General features: G+C 36.9%; 1 protein-coding gene across 1 annotated transcript in view; it reads left to right on the top strand.

Moving 5' to 3' along the window:
- The first annotated feature begins 8222 nt into the window (after window positions 1-8222).
- Window positions 8223-25676, top strand: part of ITGA1 (integrin subunit alpha 1) — a 53681-nt gene continuing 36227 nt past the window's right edge. Inside the window, exons 1-7 of the mRNA XM_026062743.1 lie at window positions 8223-8252; window positions 14007-14127; window positions 16993-17105; window positions 18045-18133; window positions 18224-18338; window positions 18981-19108; window positions 25394-25542. Coding sequence (XP_025918528.1) covers window positions 14054-14127; window positions 16993-17105; window positions 18045-18133; window positions 18224-18338; window positions 18981-19108; window positions 25394-25542 — 668 coding nt within the window. The 5' untranslated portion in view covers window positions 8223-8252; window positions 14007-14053. The remainder of the gene's footprint in view (window positions 8253-14006; window positions 14128-16992; window positions 17106-18044; window positions 18134-18223; window positions 18339-18980; window positions 19109-25393; window positions 25543-25676) is intronic.

The raw sequence follows: 25676 nt of genomic DNA, 5'->3' as shown, positions 1-25676 counted from the left end.
AAAAAAAAAAAAAAAAAAAAAAAAAAAAAAAAAAAAAAAGGGAGAAACTGTGCTGAGCATAAGACCTCTTCCCTGAAGAGAGCAGCAGTGGATGTTTCAAATGTTTGCACTTGATTCCAACAACTCATCCTCAGTTTAGGGCAACAGTAAGGTACCAGCTACTGTGATTAAGCTTGTACCCAAGGTAGAGAAGCCTTGAGCCTGATATTGAGAGCTCAAGAGACCTTGCCAATCCCGTCACTGTGTAGTCACTATAATTTCTGATGGGGCTGCTACAGAAATGTTACATGTGGAGTCATTGATATACCTATGGGATGTGAAAGACTGCCTTTTTTTTCTTTTGTACCCGTCTGTGAATGCAACTTTTTTTCTTTTAATGAAATTAGTATGTAGTGCTTTATGAAACAGGCAGATGTGTTGTGGTGGCAATTGGCTTGATAGGCAAAGGAAAACTTGCTAAAAAGACATAGAAAATCAACTGAAGATGATTGAAATAAACCCTCCAGGGTTTTTGAACAGGAGTTTAGTGAGAAGAAACAGTAARAGAAAGGCAGAAAAAAATGATCGTGTTGAAAGGTTTTAATAATTTTTTAATTTTAACAGGTGTTTCAGGTTATATTTGAACTAAACCATTGTTTTCTAAATTACCAGACTACTAGTCAAGCCATTCTGATGGTAAGTTTTTATGCCTTTTTTCTCTTAAAAGTCTCAAAAATCAGTTATTAAAAATCTACTGATAGACAGTCATTTAGTTGCCCAGTCAAGCAGTCTGATCTTGGTAAAGAACAGATTTATGATTGCTTAAGCCGTTGCAAGTCGTCTGCATATGTTTTATGCAAGTCTTTACTCGCATTATTATGTGCTATTTTTATTATGATACAAAGATTATTAAGTGTTCAGAAAGAACCAAATTAATGTTGCACTGACAATGCAAATGTAACCCTTCCTAATTTTGAAGACCTGTCCTTCTAGCCTAGATATGTTTAAAAATTTAGAGGAGTCTTTTTTTTCAAGGGGGGCATTTATTGAATTGTCACTGAAAATGTTTAGAGCCTGAGACGGTAGTATTTTGATATTGAATGTTTTCACTTTTACTTCTAGGACACTTTCAAAACTAATTCATTCTCTAGCTTAAATACTTTTATTTTGACAGAAGAACTGGCCAGGAATAACTGTATGCTGCAGTGTGTAAGATTTCTAGTACTGGAAAAATGAGAAGTGGAAATAGCCTTCTGGTAAGAATAATCAGAGCAAAGGGTCTCTTTAGTATGGAGCTTGTTTACCCTGACAAATATGCTGTAGTTGTCAGCGACAGATAGGAATCAACTCAGCAGTTCTGTACCCTATGCTCCGAACAGAAGCGGACAGTTTGTTGCTGTTGTTTCAGTCTAATTCTTAGTACGTATGTTTAGTGCATCTCAAAAGATAGACCAGTTTGCAAAGCAGTACAGACCTCGTGTCAGGACTGGAGTAGCAGGGATTGTTTCTCAAACTTCAGCTGACTGAAAGCGATCGGTTGCTGCTCTTTTACTACTGCTGAAACTGTAGGTCAGATGTTATTTGTGTAAAGCTGATGGCAGATCTTTGATATGGAAGCAAAAACTTGCAAAAGTTCTAGGAGCATTGTGAAATATAGGTTGGTGGTACGTGGTTCTTTTTGCCTTTTTTAAAAGGTCCTTTTTTAAAAAAAGTATTGAATACTTGCAGCTCCTGTTGACTTTGGAAAATTCAGTCATGGTTAAATATAACCAGAAATGGAGTAGCTGACCTTAGCTTCTCAGACTTCCATTTGTCCTGAACAAGAGATGTCTACTCAAGAAAATAACACTTCCTCACTGTTAAACTTCCATGGTACTTCTGCGAAGTTGACACAGATCTTTAAAAGAAAGAACAACCGAATCTTTATCGAACAGTTGTTAATTCTAGAATACTTTTTCTGAACGGAACTGGGCTGGACAGATATCTTAAAATCACGAGTGTACTTCATGTGCTGTGGRTGGGAAATGTAAAATATTAGCGCCAGTAATTCATGTCGAAAGCTCTATCTTAAACTGCATCTAAAAAACAGGATGTTTTTCCTTTCTCCACAGTCTGACTTTAATTTTGGGGGGGGAAACAAACCTTCCTCTCATGTTCTCTTCATGGCTAGTTCCAAATTTCCCTGAATTGTTCATTGACCATTGAAAAGGAACATTTGCAGTAAAAAGACCTGAGATTAATTCTGTAATGCTTTTAACTGGCTTGCAGATAAAATCCCTCCACCAACAGTACAGTGAAGGAGGTGTATATGCTCTTGTTGTTGCTAGAGTATCTGTTTCTATTTCTCTTTCAGACTTAGTAGGTACGGTTGATGATGCATATTATTATATGCATATTACATATTATATGCTGTTATTCAATATTGATAATTTATGGTGTTATTCTAGCTTTTGGAAAATGTATTAAATTTTGAAGTTAAAAACAAAATATGTGTACAAAATACAACACAGAAAAGAATAATATTAAATCCCTTATAAACTGTTAACGCATTTTTTTTCAATGACTTTATTTCCCAAACTGCACTGTGAAATGACAATGGTAGGGGCACATATCTTGAGTATATTCCACATCAAAGACATCACACGTGAGAATTTCAGGGAGTAAGTTTCTAACATATGCTAGAATTATTTTGTGCTGTCATTTCAGCTGAGATGTACTGGTGCAAAGTTGGAATTTTGACTTCATCAGGTTTTTTGATTAGCCCTGTTGGACGCTGTATGCCACTCCTTGAATTACTGGTACATTGATTCATTCACATAAAAACTAGCTTTTGTCTGTTGCCTGTAGATTATGTTCACTTTGTAGGTACACTGAAGATGAGACACTAATATATAAAATGGGGAGCTTGTAAAAGTCTTTGTTGTGCTTTCTTTAGGCCATGAGATGAGTAAAGCTGCTTAGGTAGCAGCAGTTTGAGTTGCCTAGTGCAATACCGGTTGTTCTTGTGTCATTTTCTGTGCAACTGTCAAAGTGGAGTGTAGAATGATGAACAAACTCTGTATTGCTATTCTTAAGTTTTTTTCTTAGAGTGCAGTATCTTTTGTGACTTGTGGTATGTGGAAGTGGTTTTTGTGGCTATTTCTAGATTAGGCAGCTATTTTATGGTTACTTATGTTCATGGAAGATAGGATTTAATGACCACTGTGGTCACTTGCATTCCCACATTCCTAAATGCTTGGATTTCTCAGTTAAAAATGTAAAATGTATGTTGTCACTGAGCCATATTTTTCAACTGTGCAGTGCAAGCAAAGAGTTTTTATCACAGTTAACAATTCATAGGTTCAGGAGCATAAAACTGAAGAGGGGAGTAAAAAAAGAGACTGGCTGAGGATTATCTCCCTTTCCCTAATGAACAGGAAAAAGGTGCAAACTGGAAGACCTCTAAAAGTCTTGTAGAGAGCTGATACTGTGATTGTACGGGCCAATGTATGTTTAAGAATAGCTCAGATTTTGCTACTAAGTAGGTTAATACTGATCCGTTTAAACAGACAGCGTCTGCTGTGCTGTGTTCTCACACAGCAGAGCAGACTATTCCATGTTGGAATTTCTGCTGTGCATTTGGGGATGAAGAGGCACTTCCATTTGACCTCATGATATGAGAAATGCTGGCATCTGGGGCCCTTTCTTGGTAGAATTCCAACATTGCAACAAATAATGACTTTCTTTTCCATTATTGCCTGTAGCAATGTCTTAGCAAATATATTCCCACTGCAGTCATGATTTCTAGTTACTGATGTGAGAAAATGCTTAAAACAACATCTTGAACAATATTATTGATGATACCGCTTTATTCCTTGTAAAGAATTAAAAGCAATAGATAATCAGATCTGTTTGGATGATGGTCCTTTTTTTCAGTCTAAACTCAATGTCAAGAATATTTTTAACTTTTCAAAATTTGTTTTACCAACAGCAAATTTCATCCCTTACTTTCCAGTTCTGCTCTCAGAAAACTGCAAGTATCGTTATTTAAATTTGCAAACATCAGTTTAAACTTAACTAGAATATTTACTTCTGTAAAAATGCTTTCTGTTATAGGCTGCGGTAGTGTCTCCCCATGCAATTCAACCAGAGTTCAGGGTTTCTTTTAAATCCTTTTGATTTACATTTTGCTGCAACTTTTGTTAGCTGCACTTTGAATACAAAGTTCTTCTGAAGTGTTTACACTAAAAAGGTAAGAGTTTTCAGGTCCCTATTAAAGTAAGGAAGTAAATATTTTCAACGGAGGGTGGGGGGAGGAAGGATTTTTTTTTTTCTATGTAGTCAGGACATAAGAAGATGGAGTAGCATAATGATTCCCTCTTACTCAAGTAGAAGGTGGCTCAGATAAGAAAATGACTATTCTACTATAATCCAGTGAAAATTATCATAGATCTGTTATCAAAAATATTAGGAAAGACATTCTGTGTACAACTTGATTATACTTTGCACGTTGATTTTGTTGTTGTTGTTAATATGCACATCTGAGATTTAACTGTGAAGTGTCTATATCCCCGCTGGGATCTTCAATTTTTCCTTGGTCAAGCTCTCTGGTTTTTGGTAATTTTTCCACTACAACACTGCACAGAAGTGGTATATAAGGTCAAAGGAAGAGAGAGAGATTTGTGACTTTCCATCTTGTGCATTCCACTGCACTTTTTACAGTTTTCTTGGATAATAGCTGAATTGATATTGATGCTTTTCAGAGGCATCAGATAAACAGAGTCTATGGACTAATAGCTTTTAGCATGCGTGCTGACTGCATGTGTTTTTGCTGTACTATATAATAACTGGCTTGGATTTAAGTTTTATGGTGCTTTGGCCAGCTGAGTGTGAGAGGGTTATGTCAGGATATTTGTACTTCCTTCTGGAGGATTTCTTCTCTTCCTGAAACCTTTAGTGATTCAGCTGAGAGCAAGCCAGTGATTATGCTGAGCATAAGGCAATGAAAGACATGAGTTTGTAGCCATTGTGAAGTAAAGAAATGGAAAAAGTTGCTGCTTTTCAGAAAGCTTTTATTGCCACCAAAGTGTTTCCACTCTGATATTTGCCCTAAGATTGCTGACCTTTGAGAAAATCTACTCAGAAATCCATAAAAGCAGTTGGGGAAGTTAATTAACAAATAATGATAATAGGTCAGAAAGGCAAAAACAAAAGTGCCTTTGGTCCTGGTGGGGAGAGAGTAACATGAATTTTCAACCAGGCATTATTTTTACATCAGTTCTGTGATTATTACATTTCCCAGAATGTTCAAAGGGAATTGTGATCATTTCTCTCCTCCTGGGGAGTTTTATAGATGGGTGATTTTAAGTTCACTTGGATAGACTGATGAAGAGCAGTTTTTGTGCCGTCCACATGTGGTTCATGTTCTTGCTATATTAAGAGAACAGTATTTTTTTATACATTAAAAATCAGAATAGTGGCAATGTATCCATCCTCAGAAGTATGTTAATTTGACTGCAATGTTTGGCAGTTTTCGCTGAATTTTTGACAGACTATTTTTATTTCATTTTTTAAAGATTGCATGCTAGCTGGCAAGGGAAAGCATAAGTACAAAGTGCAGATTCAAAAGAAACTTAAAAATATGTAGAAAATGGCATTTGCAATTCACATTTGAATATTGACAGGTGGTACTCCAGCTCAGAGGTTTGGCCACAGTGTGATGATTATTCAGTGCTTTCTCCTTCCTTCACGCTATACTAATATACTCAGATCATAAAAGCGCAGGAGCATGTTCCACAATGGCAAAAGTCATCATTCTCTATCTTAGCAAAATAAATTCTCCTTTAGGTAGAGGACAGGCATAACACATACTGTTATATTGCTCAAACATCTCTGCCTCAGAATTTCTGATATATTCCTGTAAGCTTTTCTGTGCTTTTAACATGAGCTTCAACTCTGGAATTGTAGAACGCTTCCCTAATTCAAAGATACATTTAAGCTAACTGATCTTTAGCCATAGTGGAGGGGTGCTGCGTAAGGAGAGTCATACTTTTGGCACGTAGTGACTGAGTTGACCTCCCTAACTGGTTGTGCTACCTATTGCACAACCTAGCTACATCTTGGGTTATATCATAGGCATAATGCTGAAGAAACTCTTGCCTGAGGTGGTTTATGTGATTATATAAGTTAGAGAAGGTATGGAGGCCATTTGTTTCTGAGTGAAAATCTTGGATTTGCTTCCTCCAATTAAGCTAGTGTTACAGAATTTAATTTTGTAGGGACTCTGAAAAGAATACTTAAAAATATTTAGAAATTTTATAGCACGTTAGAAATAATAAGGTTTTGGATATTCAGGTAGCATCATACTTGTTTTTGCTCAAAATAAAACATAAGATTCATATTGAACCTGCTTGGCCTTTTTATTTAGGGTAACAGTAACAGAATTAATCATTAATACTTAACTATGCTTTTTAATGTAGGAAAAGCAGTCCTGTTAACAGTGTGGAGTCGGATGAAAAAATCACTATGGGAGAAGAGATGCTAGCTTTGGGGCTTGCTAAGGATTAGACTGTGTATCCTGCAGGGACAGCTGTACCTGGCTGACAAGGCTGCAGAGAGGAAAGCTTACAGCAGCAGCACAGCAGCCAGCAAAACTGAGATTCAGCAAAACTGCACTATACAAGGAAACTTGTATAAAACAAGCTGACACATCATACTTGACTCTTCCTGTCAACCTAGAGAAATTTGTTGTGGAGGAAAATCTCCAAATGGATGGTCCATGAGCAGTTTTGGAGAGGGTTGTGAACAATACATTTTTCTTTAGGTTAAAGTGCCCATGCTTATTCACTTAACCTTTTGCGTGAAATTAATCTCTTGTTGCTTTTTAAGCTTCTGTGTTTTATTTCAGGAAAATAACTACACAGTCATTTTAACCACACTTTCTATGTGAAATTTGAGTGAGTTATAGATGACTATAAATATAGTGTTATATTAAAAAAAAATATAAAAAATCAATAGGTAAAGGTTCCTGGGGGCTTGTAGATAAAGCTAGATGGTAGGAAACAAAAGTTATAGTGGGATGTTCAAGAGGAAATGGTCTTGGGAGCAAAGGAGAATGGCCTGGAGAGGAACACTAAGGTTGTAGGGAACTGAATGGAGTTAAGTGTTGATGGAAAGGCTCTGTCCAAAAGATGGACTAGAGATCACAGGAGATGAGCTGAAGCATTGTCAAGGAGTTGCCATTTGGCCTTCAGCAAGCTGCTAGATTTCTAAGCCTCTTTGCATACATCTGTGCAGGTCTCATAAGTGACCTCACAAAGTTTTCCATATGTGACTGCACATCTTTAAGGCTTTCTCTCCCTTCCAGGAGAAATTGCAAAGTGCTAAGAATTGTACTGATGAGAGGACTTCTTCCAAACTTTTAAACAAAATGGTTTTATTCAGTTGACAGTCAACTGAGTGGGGCATGTATTCCTGGACTCTACTATTGTATTTCTAAAAGTTTTGTCTTTTACATTGTGTTACTCATCTAGGACCACATTACAAAGCTTTGATTCAGTACATTTTCAGGCCTTCTAAAGCTCTTCTCCAGTACAAATTATTTGGTCCAAAGCCAGCAAAGGAAGCTTTATTTAATGGATTGTAGAAAACATTTAACTGGCTTTGAAAAGCTTGTGGCTACTGAATCTGGAACCACTTTCAAATATATATTTCTTTGTCTTTTGGGGATATTTATCTACTTTTAATAATAAAGTCTTTTTTTTTTTTTTTTTTTTTTGGATTCCAAGTGTTTGGACTCATTCCAGGCAGTCAGTCTTTTGCTCTTCAAAGGTTAAAGATTAAAGAAAAAAAGCTGCAGGCAAAATTATACAAAAGTTCTTTTGTGGCCCTGAAAAATAAAAGGCTTGATTTAAGCTCTGCTGAAAAATGTTTGACAAGTTGAAAACTTTTTTTAAAAATATACAGCTTTATTTGAAATGCATGGATATTTTAGCCAGCCAGAATTGAATGCAGCATGAACTCCTACCACAGCCGCCTTGGCCTTCTGCAGTAAGACCAAGGTACTCCAGCCTCCGAGCCCACAGACAGCAATTGTCCCACACATCCATATTTTCTTCCACTTGGAAAGTCTGTGACTACAACTCTTTTTCATAAGACAAGACTATATAATCCAGAAGTGGCATTATCACATATGAAGCAAAAAACAAAATGTGAAGATTCTTCCACTTCCTGTACCAGCAAAGAATCCGCTTTCACGTGTTTGACCCATCACTTCACAAGTAGCATTTTTATAGGTATGTCTTTACAATCAGGTGCATGTTTAGTCTTCCCATGCTACCAGCCAGCTGCAGTCCAGCTCTGAACCTAAATCCACAGTGTAGTGTTGCTGTAGCTAGAAGACCCAAATTCCAGGAGAATTCATTTGCCTGGGCTCAGTGCTGCACTTTCCCAAGGGCAGCACTGCTTTTCTATAACTGGCTTGGTTCCAGCTAGCTGGGAACAGCAGTACAAGCTTGCACATACATACAAAAGACCACACACTCAATGCTATCAGTTTCCTCAAGTGCAAAGGTTGATATTATTTGCTACCTTTTCCTCATCAAGCTTTTGTGGGAGGCTGAACCAATATACCCAGTCCTGCTCACCTCACTGAATAGCCCACCAACAACCGAGGTACTTCATTTTATTGTGTTTGCTTCATGTATTTCATAAAAGCAGAGGTGGGCAGACTTTTGCAATGCTATAGTCTTGTTTCTTTATCAACATCAAATACGGTAAGAAGGCACTCAATATTTGACTTATAAACTCAGACATCCTTCCTAATATTACTTAACTATCAGTACATTTTTATCAGATGCACTCCTCTATATTTGCAGGTCTTTAAAATATGCTTACAGTGTTGTTTGATGTACTATGTGCTATACAAGATATTATAGCAGTATTTTATTTTGCAAGAGATCCATGAATAAGAGAACTCCATAAAATATTTTAATCTTTATCTTAAATTTCTCTGTCCTCTTTTATTGCCCAGGATAGATGTAGTCTGTTTTTTTTTCTCCTAAAAGCTTTTTTTTGAAGTTTCCCAATATTTTCCAGTTATACACGCTTTTGCAAGATATTTCTACTTGTTTTGTTCTCCTCCTTTATTGCAATCAGACCTGCTTGTTTCAGTCTTTTCTTGAAAAATACAGAGAAATTAGTAAAGGCATCTGAAATGCTATACTAGTAAGTGAGAAATAGAACAAAGGTAACAGAGAGGTAATCCCTGTAAACGTGTAACCCCTGTTGAATACCAAATGCAATTTTTTCCTTTCCAAGTTTTGCAAAAAACATGAGTATTTCTCAGAATAACCACAATGGAGCATACAATGGTTATTTGCCTCAGATTGTACATGGATAAAATAACCTATCCTGAATTTACTCTCTTTTCTGGGTTAAGTCAGTAAACATGATGTCATTTATTGTGGGTGATTTGTGGTGATTTTCCTTTCCTCAGAAAGGAGCCAAGTGTTAGACTTCGTGCTACTGTTCTGGTTGTGTTTATATCTGTCTATTCTGGGAAAGCACGAGTACTTATTCTGCAGTTCTCTGCTAGAGATTAGAGTGGCCAGGTCATACGCGCACAGACAAGTGCCAGGGAATTCAGTTTTAAGCATTTTTGTACAAACAGTTTAGAGGCAGAAGAACCAGGCAGACTCAGTGTGAAAGTCTGGTTAAAAGATCCTGTAACTGAAAAATTTGTATTAGTGGCTACTAGACAAGTATATGCTACTACTTTAGGTTTACAATAGAAATAATATTTGGGTTGTTGTCTGGGTGACTGAGTGTTAACCTTTGGTGTGTAGATACAAACTGTGCTCGGCAAAGAATGCCTCTTGCACTAGATAGTTTTCTAATTCAGTTCAAATCAGCAGTGAGAGGGAGGTTGTCCTAGGTCGTCTCTGCTGCCCAGTTTGTTACTGAACAAGAGCGTGAAAACTGGGATGTGAGTTTTATCTCTTGATACACATTCATTCTCAGCGTTTCTGATTAGTCCTTTGATCTGAATTTTGTTTTAGTGATTCTTGTTAACACCATGTGAAGTATTTCAAAATCCTGATAACTTAATTTAGGTATAGTGGTTGTGCTTAAGTATGTAGTCAAATACTACATGCCTCACAAAAATGTGTTTTTCTCCTCAATCCACATAAATCTCGAAAGAATTCTCTTCAACTTCCCTGTAGCTCAACATTTTCCACTGCTTCTGCCAATAGTCTCTTCGCTTTATCTACACAACCTTGCTAGAGACAGATGAGAATGTGTATATATCAGACAGAAATTGGAAGTTTGGAAGAGTACAAGCTACATATTGTTATTAATATAAAATATGATTTTCACAGTCATTAATGTTTTTAAATGTTGTGAATCATCAGCTTATGTTGTGCAATATTCTTTGCACTAAAAATGAAACAAATTGCGAATTCCAGGTTACTCTAAGTAAAGGATGTAAATTATTATCAGTTGACCATGTAATGGGGGTCACAGTAACTCTATTTTCCATTTACCATCTGTGGATTTGAACGTATCTTTGACTAGTAAGATTTCCTTTTATGGAATCTGTGGAAAATGTAATAAGATAGCTTTAAATTTATTAATTATTTATAATTTAATCTTATGCTGCTGATCATGAAACTTTTATTCAAAAACATTAGGCTAATGCTGTTGCATAGCCCCTGGAATCCACAGAAGGTCATATAATACATTTGTATATTAAAACATGCCACCTGATTTGTATACAAAATCAGACTTTAAAGCATCTAATTTCTGGCTGAAATAGAGCAAGAAGTTGAGAGAGCATGAGGGTAGCCATGCTGGATCAAATCAAGACTGCATTTAGTCCAGTATGGCTCTAGCAGTAAATGTAAGTAGATACCTAGAGAAAAAAGACCTAGACGAGCATGTGTAATATTCCTCTTTTGTATTCTTCCAGCTTCCGAATGGTTCCAGCTGAGGGGATTTTCTTAGCCAGATGTGCTTTCTGTGTGGTTTGTAACCTGCAGTAGTTTTCTCTTTCATGGACTCGCTCGGTTACCCCTTGAATTTACATAACATCTAGCATCCAAAACATCCTTCGTCTGCAGCTTCCACAGAGCTAGTTCCTGCTGTGTGGAGAGTCACCTCCTCTCGTCTGTGATCAGTCTGGCCCCTCCTGGCTCCTTTAGCTGCATTTTTTGGGGGAGATTCTTTACCGTTATAGCCAGTTCTGGTTTGACCTCACTCAGCATCATGAGGGCTTGGGGGCTAGTAGCAAACAGCTGGCGTTTTTTATTTGTCTTCTAAGTTTTTTGTTTTAGCTTTTCACATTTTCAAACTTTTATTTGTAGCTATGAAGATTAGAAATGTATTCTTTTCAAATTATGAATTTGAAAACGCCGCATTAACCTAGATTCATGAAACTTCAAGAGCATTTAGTATAGTGAGTATACTATAAAAATTACAGTAGGCGTCCATAGTTCATTATTGTGAAGAAATTCCCTGTCTGTGAGCAGATGATGGAATCACGGTGGACTCATACAGAGCACAGAATGCATGTGTAACCTTCGGTAGCTTTAGGAGAATGTATTTGAAGAGATGAGCTGGAATCTGTGGCTGTTAGTGTTTCCTATTAAAATATGTTTTAAATGTCATCATAAGGTGAGCAAGGGGGAGGAAACATGTCTTTGAAGACCTATAGAAGGAGGTTCTGTCCATCTTATTTGGGGACTAAAGTGAGCAGGCTTCTGGAGGTCTTTAAGAAGCAAGGCGACACTTTGGCATCTGCTTTTCTTCTTTGACTAAATAAGGAACTTAGATTCTTGCTTTAGCGGAATATTTCTTTAGAACTGTTTCACTGTCAAAGAGGTAACTTGGGAGTCTAAGTGAAGCAGTCTGAATCCCAACGCAGTGTCAAAAATAACAGTAGCAATTATTTTTACCCTGAGGTTTAACAGAATAGCTTGGCACCAATGTTAATTCTACTGAATTTTCAAAAGGCAGATTTTGTCATTTTAATTATGCTTTGATGTCAAGAGAGTAGCTGAGGAAAACACTTCTTGTACACGAACAGGCATAGCAGAATTTGTTTAACAGAAAACTTTAAGGTCTAAGAAAGACAATAGAGGCATGATTTACTTTTCCAGCAAATTATTTCCCTCAGTCTGTCTGAGGGAATATTCTTATTGCTTGCCATGAATCTTTTCTGAGGAATAAAAGTAAACTCTGTTTTAATTTGTTCGCTTCTTTGTATTTCCTGGCTCTGATTGGAGAGAGAGAGAAACTAAAATAACACAAAAGGATTTTTATTTTATTTTATTTTATTTTATTTTTATTTTATTTTTTGCTGTCCAGTGAAACCAGAAATACCTACTCACTGATAAATAGTCTTTTGTAATAATTTTACAACACTGCACAGGAAATAAGATGTTAAGAGAGACAGATTAGCATCGACCATTTGGGAGCTTAATCATAGTAATGCGCTCTCTATGAGAATATCATCGTCTCAGTGGTGAATAACAGTGTATTTTAGTATCTGGACATTATTTAGATGTTTCAACATGCAGCGAGTATTATGGATTTGGATATTTTTATGTAGCTGTTAAATGTCAGCAAATGATCATGAAATGCTTCTCTAAAATTAAATGAAAGTTGTGTTTAACTATGTTTAAGACAAGTTGAAGTCATTCTACAGATGCAGCTCCTTTTTGACCCTGGAGGCTTAAATGCACAGCTCTGCAGCAGGGAAGTCAGTGGTTGGTTTTGAAATTGATTTCAACAGTACGAGGGTGGAGAGATCACTGCAGGAGAAAAATAGAATGAATAACAGCTAAATAACCCTATTTTTATGTATAAATATCAAGTTTGGCTTCTTAATGAGTTTCACAGTGGGATATGATTATCACTTCAAGCTGGGATTTTTGCTCTATCCGCTTTGTCTTTCTGAAGTTTGCTGTGTAGTCGTATTTTTGCAGTATTTTCCTCAATGATTGTCACTGAATATTAGTGTACGGGAAATCGGTCCAAAGAGGCATCTGCTCTCATGACTGATCTTTTTGTAGTCCAACACTGTTTTAGAGCGACTTTCCCTAAGTAGATAAATGGTGGATATCTGTAAATAGTCACCTACGGGTACTTTTGAGATAACAACATCTGCTTATATGAAAAATTTCTTGTGCTGTCTTCCAAATATGAAAGGTTTACAGGCAATCTAAAATAGAATTAAGAGAAAACTATTCTTTTCTCCAATCTAGAGTAAAATTAAGTATGTCTGAAGCTTTTCCTTGTTCTTTTGCTATGTGTGTCTTATGCCACTAGCTGAAAATAAGTTAGTCAATTCTCGGATTCATCAGAGCTTGAAAACTACTACCTTGAATGAGGGAAGGAACATTTTTTGTGAATTATTCACATTAGAAATGCATGCAAACAGAGCGAGTAAAAATAACTAAAATGACATTTTATTTACTATTAATGCGAATGTTATTTTACTAACTATTATTGTAAATGTGTTTTAGAAATGAGTGATGGACTGTGTAAAATAATGTTTAGATTTGGGATACAGAAGTCCAGTGGCTAGCATCTTTGAATATGTTCAAAGCTGCATATGTATGTGTGAGAAAGTACATCCTGAACCCATTACCAGCTGTGGTAAATACAAAATAACTAAATACTTCATATGTGAATTAGCTCAGAGCACAGTTTATTACCAGTTGGGAAAAGGTCCTCATTCTTGTTTTTCATCCCTCCAGAATCCAGGCAATTCTTCCTTTAAACTATTAAAGATCATCTAAATTTCAGAGCTGAAACAAAATTGCTAAATAAGATCTGAAATTAAGTTTTCATAGACAGAACCACAATTGCATCTTTTTTTAAAAAAGTATTAAATATTACAAGAGAAAGTTAGAAAACTAAGTTAGTGCTGCCCAAAATGCCACTTTTAACAGCAGTCTTATACCATCAGTAGGCCATAATGGAACCGTGCTTTCTTAAAGATCTTGGGTTTTATGCATATTGCTACATATTACTTTTTTTTAAAGCTCTCTTTCACCTCATCGGCTCCTCCAATGTTGATGTGAAAAATGCAATGACCTTCAGTGGACCTGTGGAAGACATGTTTGGGTACACAGTTCAACAGTATGAAAATGAGGAAGGAAAATGGTAAGTTGTTTTTAAGTGTAAACTCCAAATTATCAGATGTTCAGTGACTCAGATGCTATGCTATTATTTATATACTATTATTGGTAGTATTATACTAGTATTTATTTGTTATTATTGGAAAGTATTCCCTATAAATGAGGGTTGGATTCTGTCAACCTTAGTCATATTTGTTAAACTGATTGACATCCCAAAGAAACCTGCAAACACGGGGGGACTGAAAGATGCAAAGTTCAAGTCTTTATTCATTTCCTCAAAGACATAACTAAGTACTCAAAGCAGACCATTCACTGCCCTGCTAGAGATGAAAAAATTTTATGCTGTGCCTGAGTCCACTTTTTTCAATTTACTGAATAAAATTATTTATCATTTCCTGTGTTAATGTATCACCAGTGAGACGGCTTCCACTTTACTTAACTAATCTGTATTATATATTTTTTCTAATGGTTTCTGTCAGTGGTTATCTGCACTGAGTTTTTTTAACTGGTAGGAAGATTTCTGTGTCAGAATATTTAGTAACACAGTGCTCTGTCTTCTCTTTTGGCTGACTAATAATGTCTTTTACTTGGTATTGGCACTTGGAGCTTTCTTAACATGTCTTTTCCTTGTAACTGTTCTCCTGAATTAGAAGTTGCATTTTGATGTGCTCACTAATATCATTGCTTCTCGGTCTCTCGATAAGCAGCTACAAAGGATTTTCGCTTTTCAGAACAAACAGACAAAACTTCACAGGTTACTGACTGGCTGGAGGACTGACTTAACGTTGAATGGTGAAAGGGTTGGGGAATACTGAGACATCRCTCTATGCAGATTTCTCTGTTTTTGCAAGAGCTGCCCCAGTAATCTCACATTCTCGATAAACCCCCATGACTCCCCCAGGCAGCCTGTGACTAAGAGCACGTGGCTGCTTGGCTGCGGGTCGGACCACAGTGCAGCGCCTGAGCTAATCCGCTCGGCAAGTGCCGGGCCTGTTGGCCTCTGGCAATCTGTCCGCCACGGTGACCCAACATTTGCTATTAGCCCTAGAGACTGTCCAGTAAAATAAAGTTGCAGAGTCTGATTTTGAAAATGGTTGTTCTTGATTGTACAGCTTGCAGGATCTTTAAATATAAATCTGCACTGTGATCATGAATGACTGATACTGATTATCTTTGAGCTAATTTAGACCCTCAGAAAATGGTATCCATTCTAGGAGCTGGGATTTTGCAAAGTAAGCTATGTGGTTGTAGAGTGTACTGAAACCTTTCAAAAGCAAAAAATAATATGAGCCAGAAATGGCTACTCTTCCAGTAGCTGAAAGAAGACGAGTCCAAACTAGTGTGCTAGATCTGAACACCTCTGACATTAAACTCCAGAGTTGCTGTTAAATTTTCAAGCTTTCAAATTTCTTTCAGCACAGCAATGCACAGAGCAGGAAATCTGTATGCTGATGGTTAAAAATAAATATACAAAGCTTTGTGATACTTCATCAAGTGTTAAAACACTACCTAGATACCACAAAGATAGAGCTTTTCAGCAGCAGGTGTTCTGTAAACCTCTCTGCAATTGTTTCTCAAGAAAACCAGTCCCCTAAAAATATCCCCAGTGCAAACAGGCAAAACAGCCTTTCAAACCACCTCTGTCTGTTCGCAGGGCTCACTCGCTCTTTCTGAGAAAAGAGCAGCATGGGAGCATGGTCCTGCTGAGCACTGATCATCTCCCATGGGATGTCAAGCACACTCAGCTTCTCTGCAGTTAAATGGAAGTCAAGGATGCTTAAGAGTGTGGTGCCTGCTTCTAAGTTTTATTGTAAAAAGTACATACATTGCAACATATAGCTCAAAAAATATCAGACAGATCCATCATATACTCAGAGCATTTTATTTTGCTTTTGAAGTTATTAATTAAAAAATCCTAATGGATCACAATGAGCTGTTCCAGTATGTTTGTTTAGAAGCTGAGTTGTGTACTGAGTTTAAATTCAGATATCTTCTATCTGGACTTTTTAATCTATGATTAAAGGTAGAAGTTATTCACTCAATAACTCCTCACAATCACCTAAGTGTCCAGAAGCAAATCCTGCTGAAATATTATTCTTCATGGTGAGATTTCTGTGTTTGCAATATATGCTGTGAATTCTAATTTTGAGTTCTTTACACATTAAATGGAGGCAGTTGTTATTTGCTGGGTAGTGCTGGGATATTTAGTGTAGCTAATGAAGATTTGAGAACAAAACAGTCTTCATCTCTAAACAGCAGAATTTCTTGCTGAAAAATATTTTCTGGATTTAAGGGTGAGAACAGTAATTTCTGATCATATCAAATTTTGAAAAAACACTGTAGGCAGGATAAAAAAGCCTTAAAATTAGGTAATTGCTTTTACTAATTGTAATGACAATATTTTATCATTAGTGAGAGGGAAAACAATGTATTTTATACTGCTGGCTTACATTATTTAAGACTAAATTCTTGGTTTGGGTACCTATAAGTATCTGCTTTGACATTGGGTCTCTCTTTAGCATTAAAAATGTATTATTTTCTAAAATACATTAACGATCAAGGAGATATTAAATAAAGCAGATATTTCCTTTATTACTTGTAGTACTTTTCATCCACCAATACTCCTTTTATTTTCCAGTGGTATTTTTTTAATGTTATTCTATTGTGTAATTTGGTATATAGGCAGGCTTCCTTTCAGTGTCCTTTATTACAGAGGAAATAGAATGGCTGCTTTTCCTTGTATCTGAACTAACATAATTGATGCTTTTCTTGCTGTATCCTATACTCTTCATTCAGAGCTTGCTGTAGCTGTGCTCTCTGCAAGTTTTATTTGCTAACTTGCATGCCTTTTAAGAATAAAGAAAATTCAGATAATGTGTTTCATTCTCAGGGTGCTTATTGGTTCTCCATTAGTTGGCCAACCTGAGAAAAGAACAGGAGATGTATACAAATGCCCTGTAGGAAAGGACAGCCAATCACCCTGCATAAAACTGAACTTACCAGGTATGAAAGAAAATAAAATTGTGTCATGTGGAGGAATAATAGACGTCAAATCTGTGAGATTTTTGGCTAAAAAGTTGTTTCTGTCGCAAAAATTTGTTTAGGACTCCTAAGCTAAATCTGAAGGAAGTTGTGTTGTAAACATCAAAAATAATTCTTTTAAAGCATCTCATTGCCTTTGAGAAACATGCTGATAATTTTAGACTGGGCAGTTGGCTCTGTTTCCAAAACATTATTATGACTGGCATTAATTGACTGTGGTCAGCAGTCCTGGCAGAAAGGTTGTGGAGTACAGTTTAATGGGTTACCCTTTCCAAGGCTTTTTGAAGCCAAGAGCCTCTATAATGCCATCAGTAGGCTTTTGATGAGAACCTAACTAGGCAGAACAAGGCTGAAGCACCTTAATAGGGTTTAGGTAAATATTCATCGTTCTTTTGCTCGTGTCAAGAGATACTGGATGCAGACAGAGACTTCCTACATATATGAATTTCACTAAATATATGTCTGATTACTTTCTAGCTCCTCTTTTCCCTCGAAAACCTAAATATCATTCTTGTATTTTTATTTTACATTAATGAAAGTTATAATTCATATATATCAGGACAGGATAAAAAAATGAATTTTTTTTCTAATTAACAAAACTTTTTGAACAGTAATCTCTTGCTTTCATTGTGCTGTTATTTTTACTTTTTTCTTTTTTGCGGTTCAAGAAAACTATTTGAGACAGCGACCCAGACAAATTTTCTGGGATAAAAGCCAGTCTTAGAATTTTTCCTTGTTCTTTGCAGTTGAAGGAGGAGGAGGAAGGGTGCTAAAATACTTGATGGAACCAATGTCAGTCTGTGCTATATTTTGGAGGCTGGAAGCTCTATGCTAGCGGATATACACTTTAACATTTTGTTTTCACGTTCTCAAATACTTAACATTTTAATCTATTTATAGCTGCTACTTCAGTTCCTAACGTCATGGAAGTAAAAGAAAACATGACTCTTGGAACAACCTTAGTGACTAACCCAAAAGGAGGCTTTCTGGTAAGAAAGGCGTTATTGCCAACTTTAAAATAAGTCTATATTTTCCCCAGGTACCATACCAAACATTTCATCCTTTTTCATCTTTTAAAGGCATGTGGACCACTTTATGCTTATAAGTGTGGGCGTTTGCATTACACAACTGGAGTTTGCTCTAATGTCAGCTCCAAATTTGAAACTGTCGAGGCCATTGCTCCATCTGTGCAAGGTATGCATGCCACAGGAATTCTTGTATGTCTGAAAATGCAAAGTGCCAAGCAAGACAAATGTATACACACAGGCATACCAAAAAGCATGGACTACTTTCCTTAGCTACCAGCATTACCAAGTTAAGTAAATGTTTTCATTGTCAGTATATAACCTAAATTCTTGCTACTTTTGGAATTTATCTCAGTATAAACAATCATTAGAGAGCTATGTAACATCCAAACATAATTACTAAAAATAGCCACTTGTGTTTTTTTACTTATGGCCAAAAGACTTCTTTCAAATAATTACGGTATGCTCTCAAGACCTAATACCCAATCCAGTAATATAGATAAAATCTTAAAGACCTGGTCCACTGGAAAATCAAACAGGAACAGTGTGAAATTGAAGAAAGCTGGGGTTACTGATAAATACTCCAATTATGTGATTATGTAATCCCATTCTTAAATTTCTGCTTACAAGAAGGTGCCTTGCTGATAAAGGGAATGCCATGTAAAATTACAGTTAGTGTGAAACAGGACGTTTCAGCCCCACTATAAAAGGGTATGTTCCTCTTACTAATCACAGCAGAAACTGGAGCTGTGAGTGAGTATATATGTGATCCTTGTTAGTGTCAATTCTTATGTGTCAATTTGTGTTGCAGAGTGTAAGACCCAGTTGGATATTGTCATAGTCCTTGATGGTTCCAACAGCATTTATCCATGGGATAGTGTCACAGACTTCCTAAAAAGTCTCCTGAAAAACATGGATATAGGTCCCCAGCAAACACAGGTAAAATGGTGCATATTTTATTCTTGCTTAATTTTCAAAAAATTAGGATTTACAGGAAATGGAATGAGAGCATCATCTGTGGTTATAAGAGCTTATGGCAGTGGGATACTGGAACAAAATAACTGGAATCACAACTAAGTCAGTCTCTGACTCCAAGTAACTGTGTCAGGGAGGTTTTCTGTCTCCCCAGCTGTTCAGGCAGTTTGGAGAAACTGAGTTTCTAATCTAGAGACAAAAGTTAAGTGCATAAAGTGAGACAGTTTGAACATTGTCCTTCCCCATTTCCTTCCTTTCCACAATCACTCCACAAGCACAAATGTCATTACTGCTCTTCCAAGGCACACATATGTGGTTCAGATAGTCTTGGATTACAAGATCTTTGAAACAGTGCTCAAAATTTTGTATCATGGAGCACTGAGCATATAGCTTTTAAACCTTTGAAATCATAATTAATGAGTGACTGTAAAGCTGCATGTCTTTGTTATTAATGGCAGAAGCTGCATTTATATAATAAATGGAGCGGGCCAAATTCCCAGCTGCTATAAATCAGCACAGTTCCATCAGAATTAATGGAGCTACAACCAATTAGCCCAGCTGAGGATCTGACATATGTTTCACAGTCTGCTGAACAGAGTATGTAAATAGCAATCTGAACAAAACTCAAGGAAGAGGGTAACAGGCACAGGGATACGTTTTGACACAGAAAGCTTTATTAACAGTAATGGAGGAAACCAGGCCTTCCTTTCACTTTTCCCTTTCCTCCCTCCCCAAATTTATGATTTTCTGGGGTCATCTATGATATTTCACATGCTGCAGTCCAGTATTTAGGGTAGTGTCTACTTCAGGTTCACTCCAAATTTCCAGTTCATGTCTGAATCTCCTCAGACTGCCTCCACAAAGGAGAATGTGAGTGGATGTAAAGGATACCTCTGCCTGCAGAGAGTATCCCCTTCATTTTCAAAGTCAAAAGGTTTGGAAGTTACCACCCAGCTCTCCTGTTGGCTGTGCTGAACACTGGCTGATAAAATTATCAGCTTGCTTATAAACTCTCAACTTTACAATTGTGTCCTAAACACACTCTTCATCCACATATTGTGAGGAAGAGGGAAAAGCACTTTGTCAAATTTACCAGAAAGGAAGGAAAAATTCTTCTTGGTCCATAAAGCTGGTGATTACTGAAACACGTGGCATCCTAGGAAAATATTTCAAACTGAACTTCCCAGCGCAGAGTGATGGCTGCATGGAAATCATCACTGCCTTATACCCAAAGGGCTTCATGTGAATAGTACACAGGGCAATCAATTCTCCTGCACCCTCACCCTTTTTCCTCACCCTGCAATTCTCAAATTTTTACATTGCCACACCTCTCTTATTTTTATTTCTGGAATCCTGCCTTGTCTGTGCAGCTCACACACCAAAGGTCCACTTGCTGGTCTGTACCCCAACATCCAGACGTCACCACCTACAAAATCCCTTCTTTCCGTGATTTGGGAAAGCTACCCCTCTTCTCAAACATACACTTATTCACTCTCTCAAGCACGTGCCAAACTTTGGCAACTGGTTGCTAAAGAAGAGAAACTTTTGAGAGATAGATAAGAATGGCAAAGGGAAGGGGAAAGAAAGGTTGAAAAAGTGGGAATAGAAGGCAAAAGCTAGATGGACTTTTCTTGGGACTTCTTACCTTTCCCCCTCCCAGAATACAGCTCCTACACCTTGTCCCCTCTCCTTTCCCCTCACACCCTGTTTGAGAATCCTGCCATAGCCAAAGGTAGTGAGGAGAAGTTTATACTGTCACCTCCATCCACACCATCTGCTTTCTCACAAATTGTATTTAGATGACTATTGAATAGGGAGGAGGAGAAAAAGCAGAGCAGGCTTGTCGTTCCCCTCTTTTCTGGGAGCAGTGAGGTAGAAATAAAGGAATAGTTGTTTACTTTCTGTCTGAATTGATTTTTACCATGTTCATCTTCTGGGTATTTTTGAACATGTTGAAATTAAGTGGACTTCCATTGACTTCAGATTGTGTTTTCTTGCATGGGAAAGGAATGAGGTGATTACAGGATAACTCTTTAGCAGTTTGGGTGTGACTAGTTCAAAACTATGTTTTGATTAGAGGCTTGGGAAATTTTTTTCTCCATTCTTGTTTACCCCTTCCATGAACAAAGGCTAAGTCAAAAGAGAACACCTCAGTGTTCCAGGTTCAGAAAATTTGAAAGTGAAAGCCAGAAGATTCAGGTGCAAAAGAAGTTTACAGTATTTTTTTTTTTTTTCCAGAAGTACCTCCTTCCCTTCCTCCTGCTGTTCTCCAGTGCTCTATTGCTGGTTAAGAGCCTTCTCCTGAAATAGGGATAAGAGAAATAAAGGGAAAGTGAAGATAGGGAAGTGGAAAGGAAAGGGGAAGAAGGAAGGAAATGAGAAAAAATGGAACAAAAAAGAGGAACAAAATGTTTCTCCCTGCCTTATTCCACATTTTAATGTAACTGCAATGCAAGATCACTTTCACTTTTCTCCCTGTCTTTTAACTTCTATAGAGATAATTGTCCTTTTAACATGAGGGTGTATTTTTAATCCTATATATAGGATATATATAGCAGCCTTCTGTAGTAGAAGACCATCAAAAGAGAAAACAGAATATTTTAATATGTTTAATTCCAGCTTTAGGTCTATGTTGGAATGGCTTTCAGAAATTTTCACACTTTTTATCGTTCCATTAATATGTGACAGAAGCAGCTACAGGTGTTTGGCCTCTACCTTATTATATCTCGAAAGGGACTGTATCAATGGACTACTAAATTGTGCCACTTAGATCATGCAGCTTAAATCTTATGATCGCTTTTATCTCCAGAAAAATGGAAGTGCATAAAAGAGATTTAAAACATTCAGGATGAAGAAAGGCTTTTAGAATGGTTTAAAGGTAATTTCTGTCTGAGTCGCTGGAATCATCATAGACCAAACAAAATGTAATGGAATTAACTCAACTTTGCTTTGAGTCAGGAATTTTTAGCAAGCTCTCCATACAATATAATGTATTTTCCTTTAGTGTTTTCCAAGACTTCTCTGGTTTTCTTTTACCTTTACTCTGATTTAAGTGGTCTACAGCCAAAAAGGTTTCTCATTCTCCAACACATCCCAATGGGGAAAATCCTAGTATATCACTGCCTTATACTAAATGGTTTTCCTTTCTTTTTCTTTTTTTTTTCTTTTTTAATGAATAGAATTGTTTCATAATTTATYGGGAAAGCCAGAATATGCTTTCCAAATAAGGGACTGTGTTCACTAATAAAAAGAACAACAATAAATAATTACCCTCAAAAATGTTTTGTCTCAATGTAGAACAATCCTTCACTTGCCTGTTCTCTCCTACAATACTTTTTTCACAGGAACTTGAAACAATTAAAGAATTATTCCCTTGTGTAGTATAAAATCCATAAAATGCTAGGGAAGGGAATATAAACTTAGGAATTAAAAAGATATTCAATAGATTGTGGTCAGTAATGCTGGGAAAAATATTAGGCTTCCTGAAGCAGAACAGACTTATGTCCTTCTGTGTAATACTACTGCATTTTCTAGATTTAAATTAAACCAAGCGAATCAAGATATGCAACGCTTGTAATTATCAGTCTTAGTGTCTTGCTAAAGTTGTGGAGTTTGAATAAGCTTATTGTCCCATAAAGGCACATTTACATCACAAAGGTCTGTGTCATTTATAGTTTTTCATTAGATTAAAAGGCTGCAAAAGCCTAAACCTTCATTGCTAATATTAGCTATTAGAATATCATTCTAATTTTAAAAGGTGGACTTCATTCTATCATCTTTCAGGAGACCGGGACATACAGCCTAGTTGTATTTTGCCATTTCCGGGAAGTCTTATGCTACCCCTTGTGAGGAATGACTCATCTTTGATGCCATGAAATATGCAGAACATGRTGATCAATGTTTTCAAACTTAGTCCTAGTAAAGGGTCCCACAGAACAATTGTATCCCATGAGATAACCACATGCCCCCCGCCCCCTTCCTTCCTGATTTACAAGCTATGCAGCACAGTGCAGTTTTCAGATTCAGATGTTCTTCCTATTCACTTCCTGAGAAGGAAATGCTCAAAATGCTTACTTGCTGTGATCATGGAGAGCGTTTCCTTTCAAATAGGAAATGATACGACTCAGTGTCTCAGCCTTTAATCCCTCTTTTAGGAAAAAGACAAGATCTACATGGGTTCCAGGTATCATGAAAGACTGGCAGCTACTTTCCACCCCAATCCTGGCAGCAGCTAACAGTTGATTTAATCCTTGGATTAAATCCTCAAAGATGCAGATTAGGAGTCCATGAATCCGCATATATGGTTTGCAGGCATACATCAGTCTCTGGCTACACTTGTGCATGTTCCTAGAACACATTAGGCACTCTTCCCGTTCCCAACAGAGCAAGCACGATGAAAACCTGTCATTTATCACCAATTAATGGGGATCTTCTTATATGACCAACAGTATCTTGTTCAGATTTTTTGTATGAAAGAGTCAGATAATGACGGCTTAGAAATAATTAGCTAACTGCTACTGCATGAAATGGAAGAGAAGAGAGAGAAAACTCTGTTATGGACTTAATCCGCAGAACGGAAATGATCACAGCGAGTTTCCTCAGAGTGTTTCTCGCACTTTAGATATATGCCACAAAATAGGTGCCTTGGAGGCAAAGGGTTAAGAATTTTATCTTCAGCTTCAGATACAGACAGAATCACTCCTGGGAGCAATGACACTGTGTGTGCCCCAGCCCTTTGTGTAAACTGAGCAAGAGATACACACTGTGCAGAATCAATATGCTGCTGTCCACAGGAACATAACAGCCTCTGGGCATTCTCAGTTATAGGTGGAGAAGAGCATGTTTCTGAGAGAGAATTAAAATATTTTAAAAGGATGTAATGTTGTAAATTTGGACATACATCTGTTCTTGCAAATTTGATTATATTTTCCAAAGGATATAGAAATCAAGCAGGATAGATTTTGCTACTACATACTATTATAATTATACCCATAATCTCATGTAATTAGCTTTTTATAATAAGCATGATATCAATGTTGAGTTTCAGATATTTATCCAACTCTAACACTTTTACTACAAGTCACCCTTTTGGTTTAAATGCAAGCAATGAATGCCAACAAACAAACATTGTGCACAAACTGAGAGGCTATGAAAGGGGCTCAAAAACCACCTATAAAGCAATTGCCAAGTATGTACTAAGCCACCTCTAGAATAAAATGACTGCATAAACATCACAGGTCTTATTGATCTTCAATACCTAAATGCTAGAGTGCTTTTAATAATAGATGAGTAAGAAGTAAATATGCCACATAAAACTACATTATCCTAAATCACACCTATAAATTGTCAAGTATAACATAAAATTGAAATATGCTAATGGAACATTGTGTGGATTCTTCCCAGCAAAAGCTGTCAATAACCTGCCAGAGCATTAAAACAGACTGAGATGAATGAGAGAAATTAATTAATATTTAAGAATAGTGCTTATCTTCCTTTTAGTTTGCATTTCATATCTGCAGTAGGTTCTCTCAGGCACCTGTGGTTTGGTTCCAGTCCCATGTGTTGATCTTTCACACAAAGACTTGTCTTGCTGAGGTCATCTTGAGTTTTCCTCTCATTCCTCCATTCCAGGAGCCCATCATTTTATTCAAGTACTTGTCAGGCTTATTACTTTGGCTTACCTCCTGGTGGGAGAAGGGCCATGCTCTGTACTGTCCTGTTGCTTTCATCAAGACAAGGGCACACTGGTTTTCCTCTCACCCTGAGGGCCTCAATTTGCCATTGCAGTGCTATTCCTAGTCCAGGGTTAGGGTAAATAGCCTGTTGGATGTAGGAGTATTATATTTGGAAAGAAACCAGAGTGTGAGTGAAACATGGCCTTGTATGCTATATGGAAAACTATTTTGAAAAGCTGAGATTGATGGTTAGGGCATTGTTCTGCCATGGCCTAGAGGAGAGCAGAGCTGCATGTCAGGTTACTGCAAGTCAGGAATGGTAAGGAGTTGAGCCTGCTTCTTTCTTTGTTCCTATTTTTAATAAAACAATTTAGAGACTTCAAAATGTTTCATGAGATTGAATTGCATTAGTCAGTCTTGCTCAAATGCTAATAGGTTTTACTTTTGGGGGGAAACACACAGAGTTTTCCTGGCTTTCTGTACAAAAGGGCATTTTACCCACTGAAGGAGGCTGACAAGGCACAGATGTTTTCTTTAAGGTTGGCTGATTTTTAACGTGAACTGTATGTTTCAGGTTGGAATTGTTCAGTATGGACAAACTGTAGTCCATGAATTTTTCCTGAATACATACTCAACAACAGAAGATGTGATGGCTGCAGCCACGAGAATAGTCCAGAGAGGTGGTACACAGACTATGACAGCCCTTGGAATAGATACAGCAAGGTACGTTCATAAAATATTATGAAGTCTTGGATAAAGTAGAAACAAATATAAACAGATATGGTGATAGTTCGGATTTTATAAATCGAAAATAAGATGTGGCTGACATCTGACTTTGTTTTAGCTAAGCAAACAAA

Source organism: Apteryx rowi, unplaced genomic scaffold (assembly GCF_003343035.1).
Source record: "Apteryx rowi isolate R43461 unplaced genomic scaffold, aptRow1 scaffold_192, whole genome shotgun sequence".
In the NCBI taxonomy this organism is placed as follows: Eukaryota; Metazoa; Chordata; class Aves; order Apterygiformes; family Apterygidae; genus Apteryx; species Apteryx rowi.
Note: the sequence above shows the minus strand (reverse complement) of the source record. Positions and strands in the feature narration are given on the sequence as shown.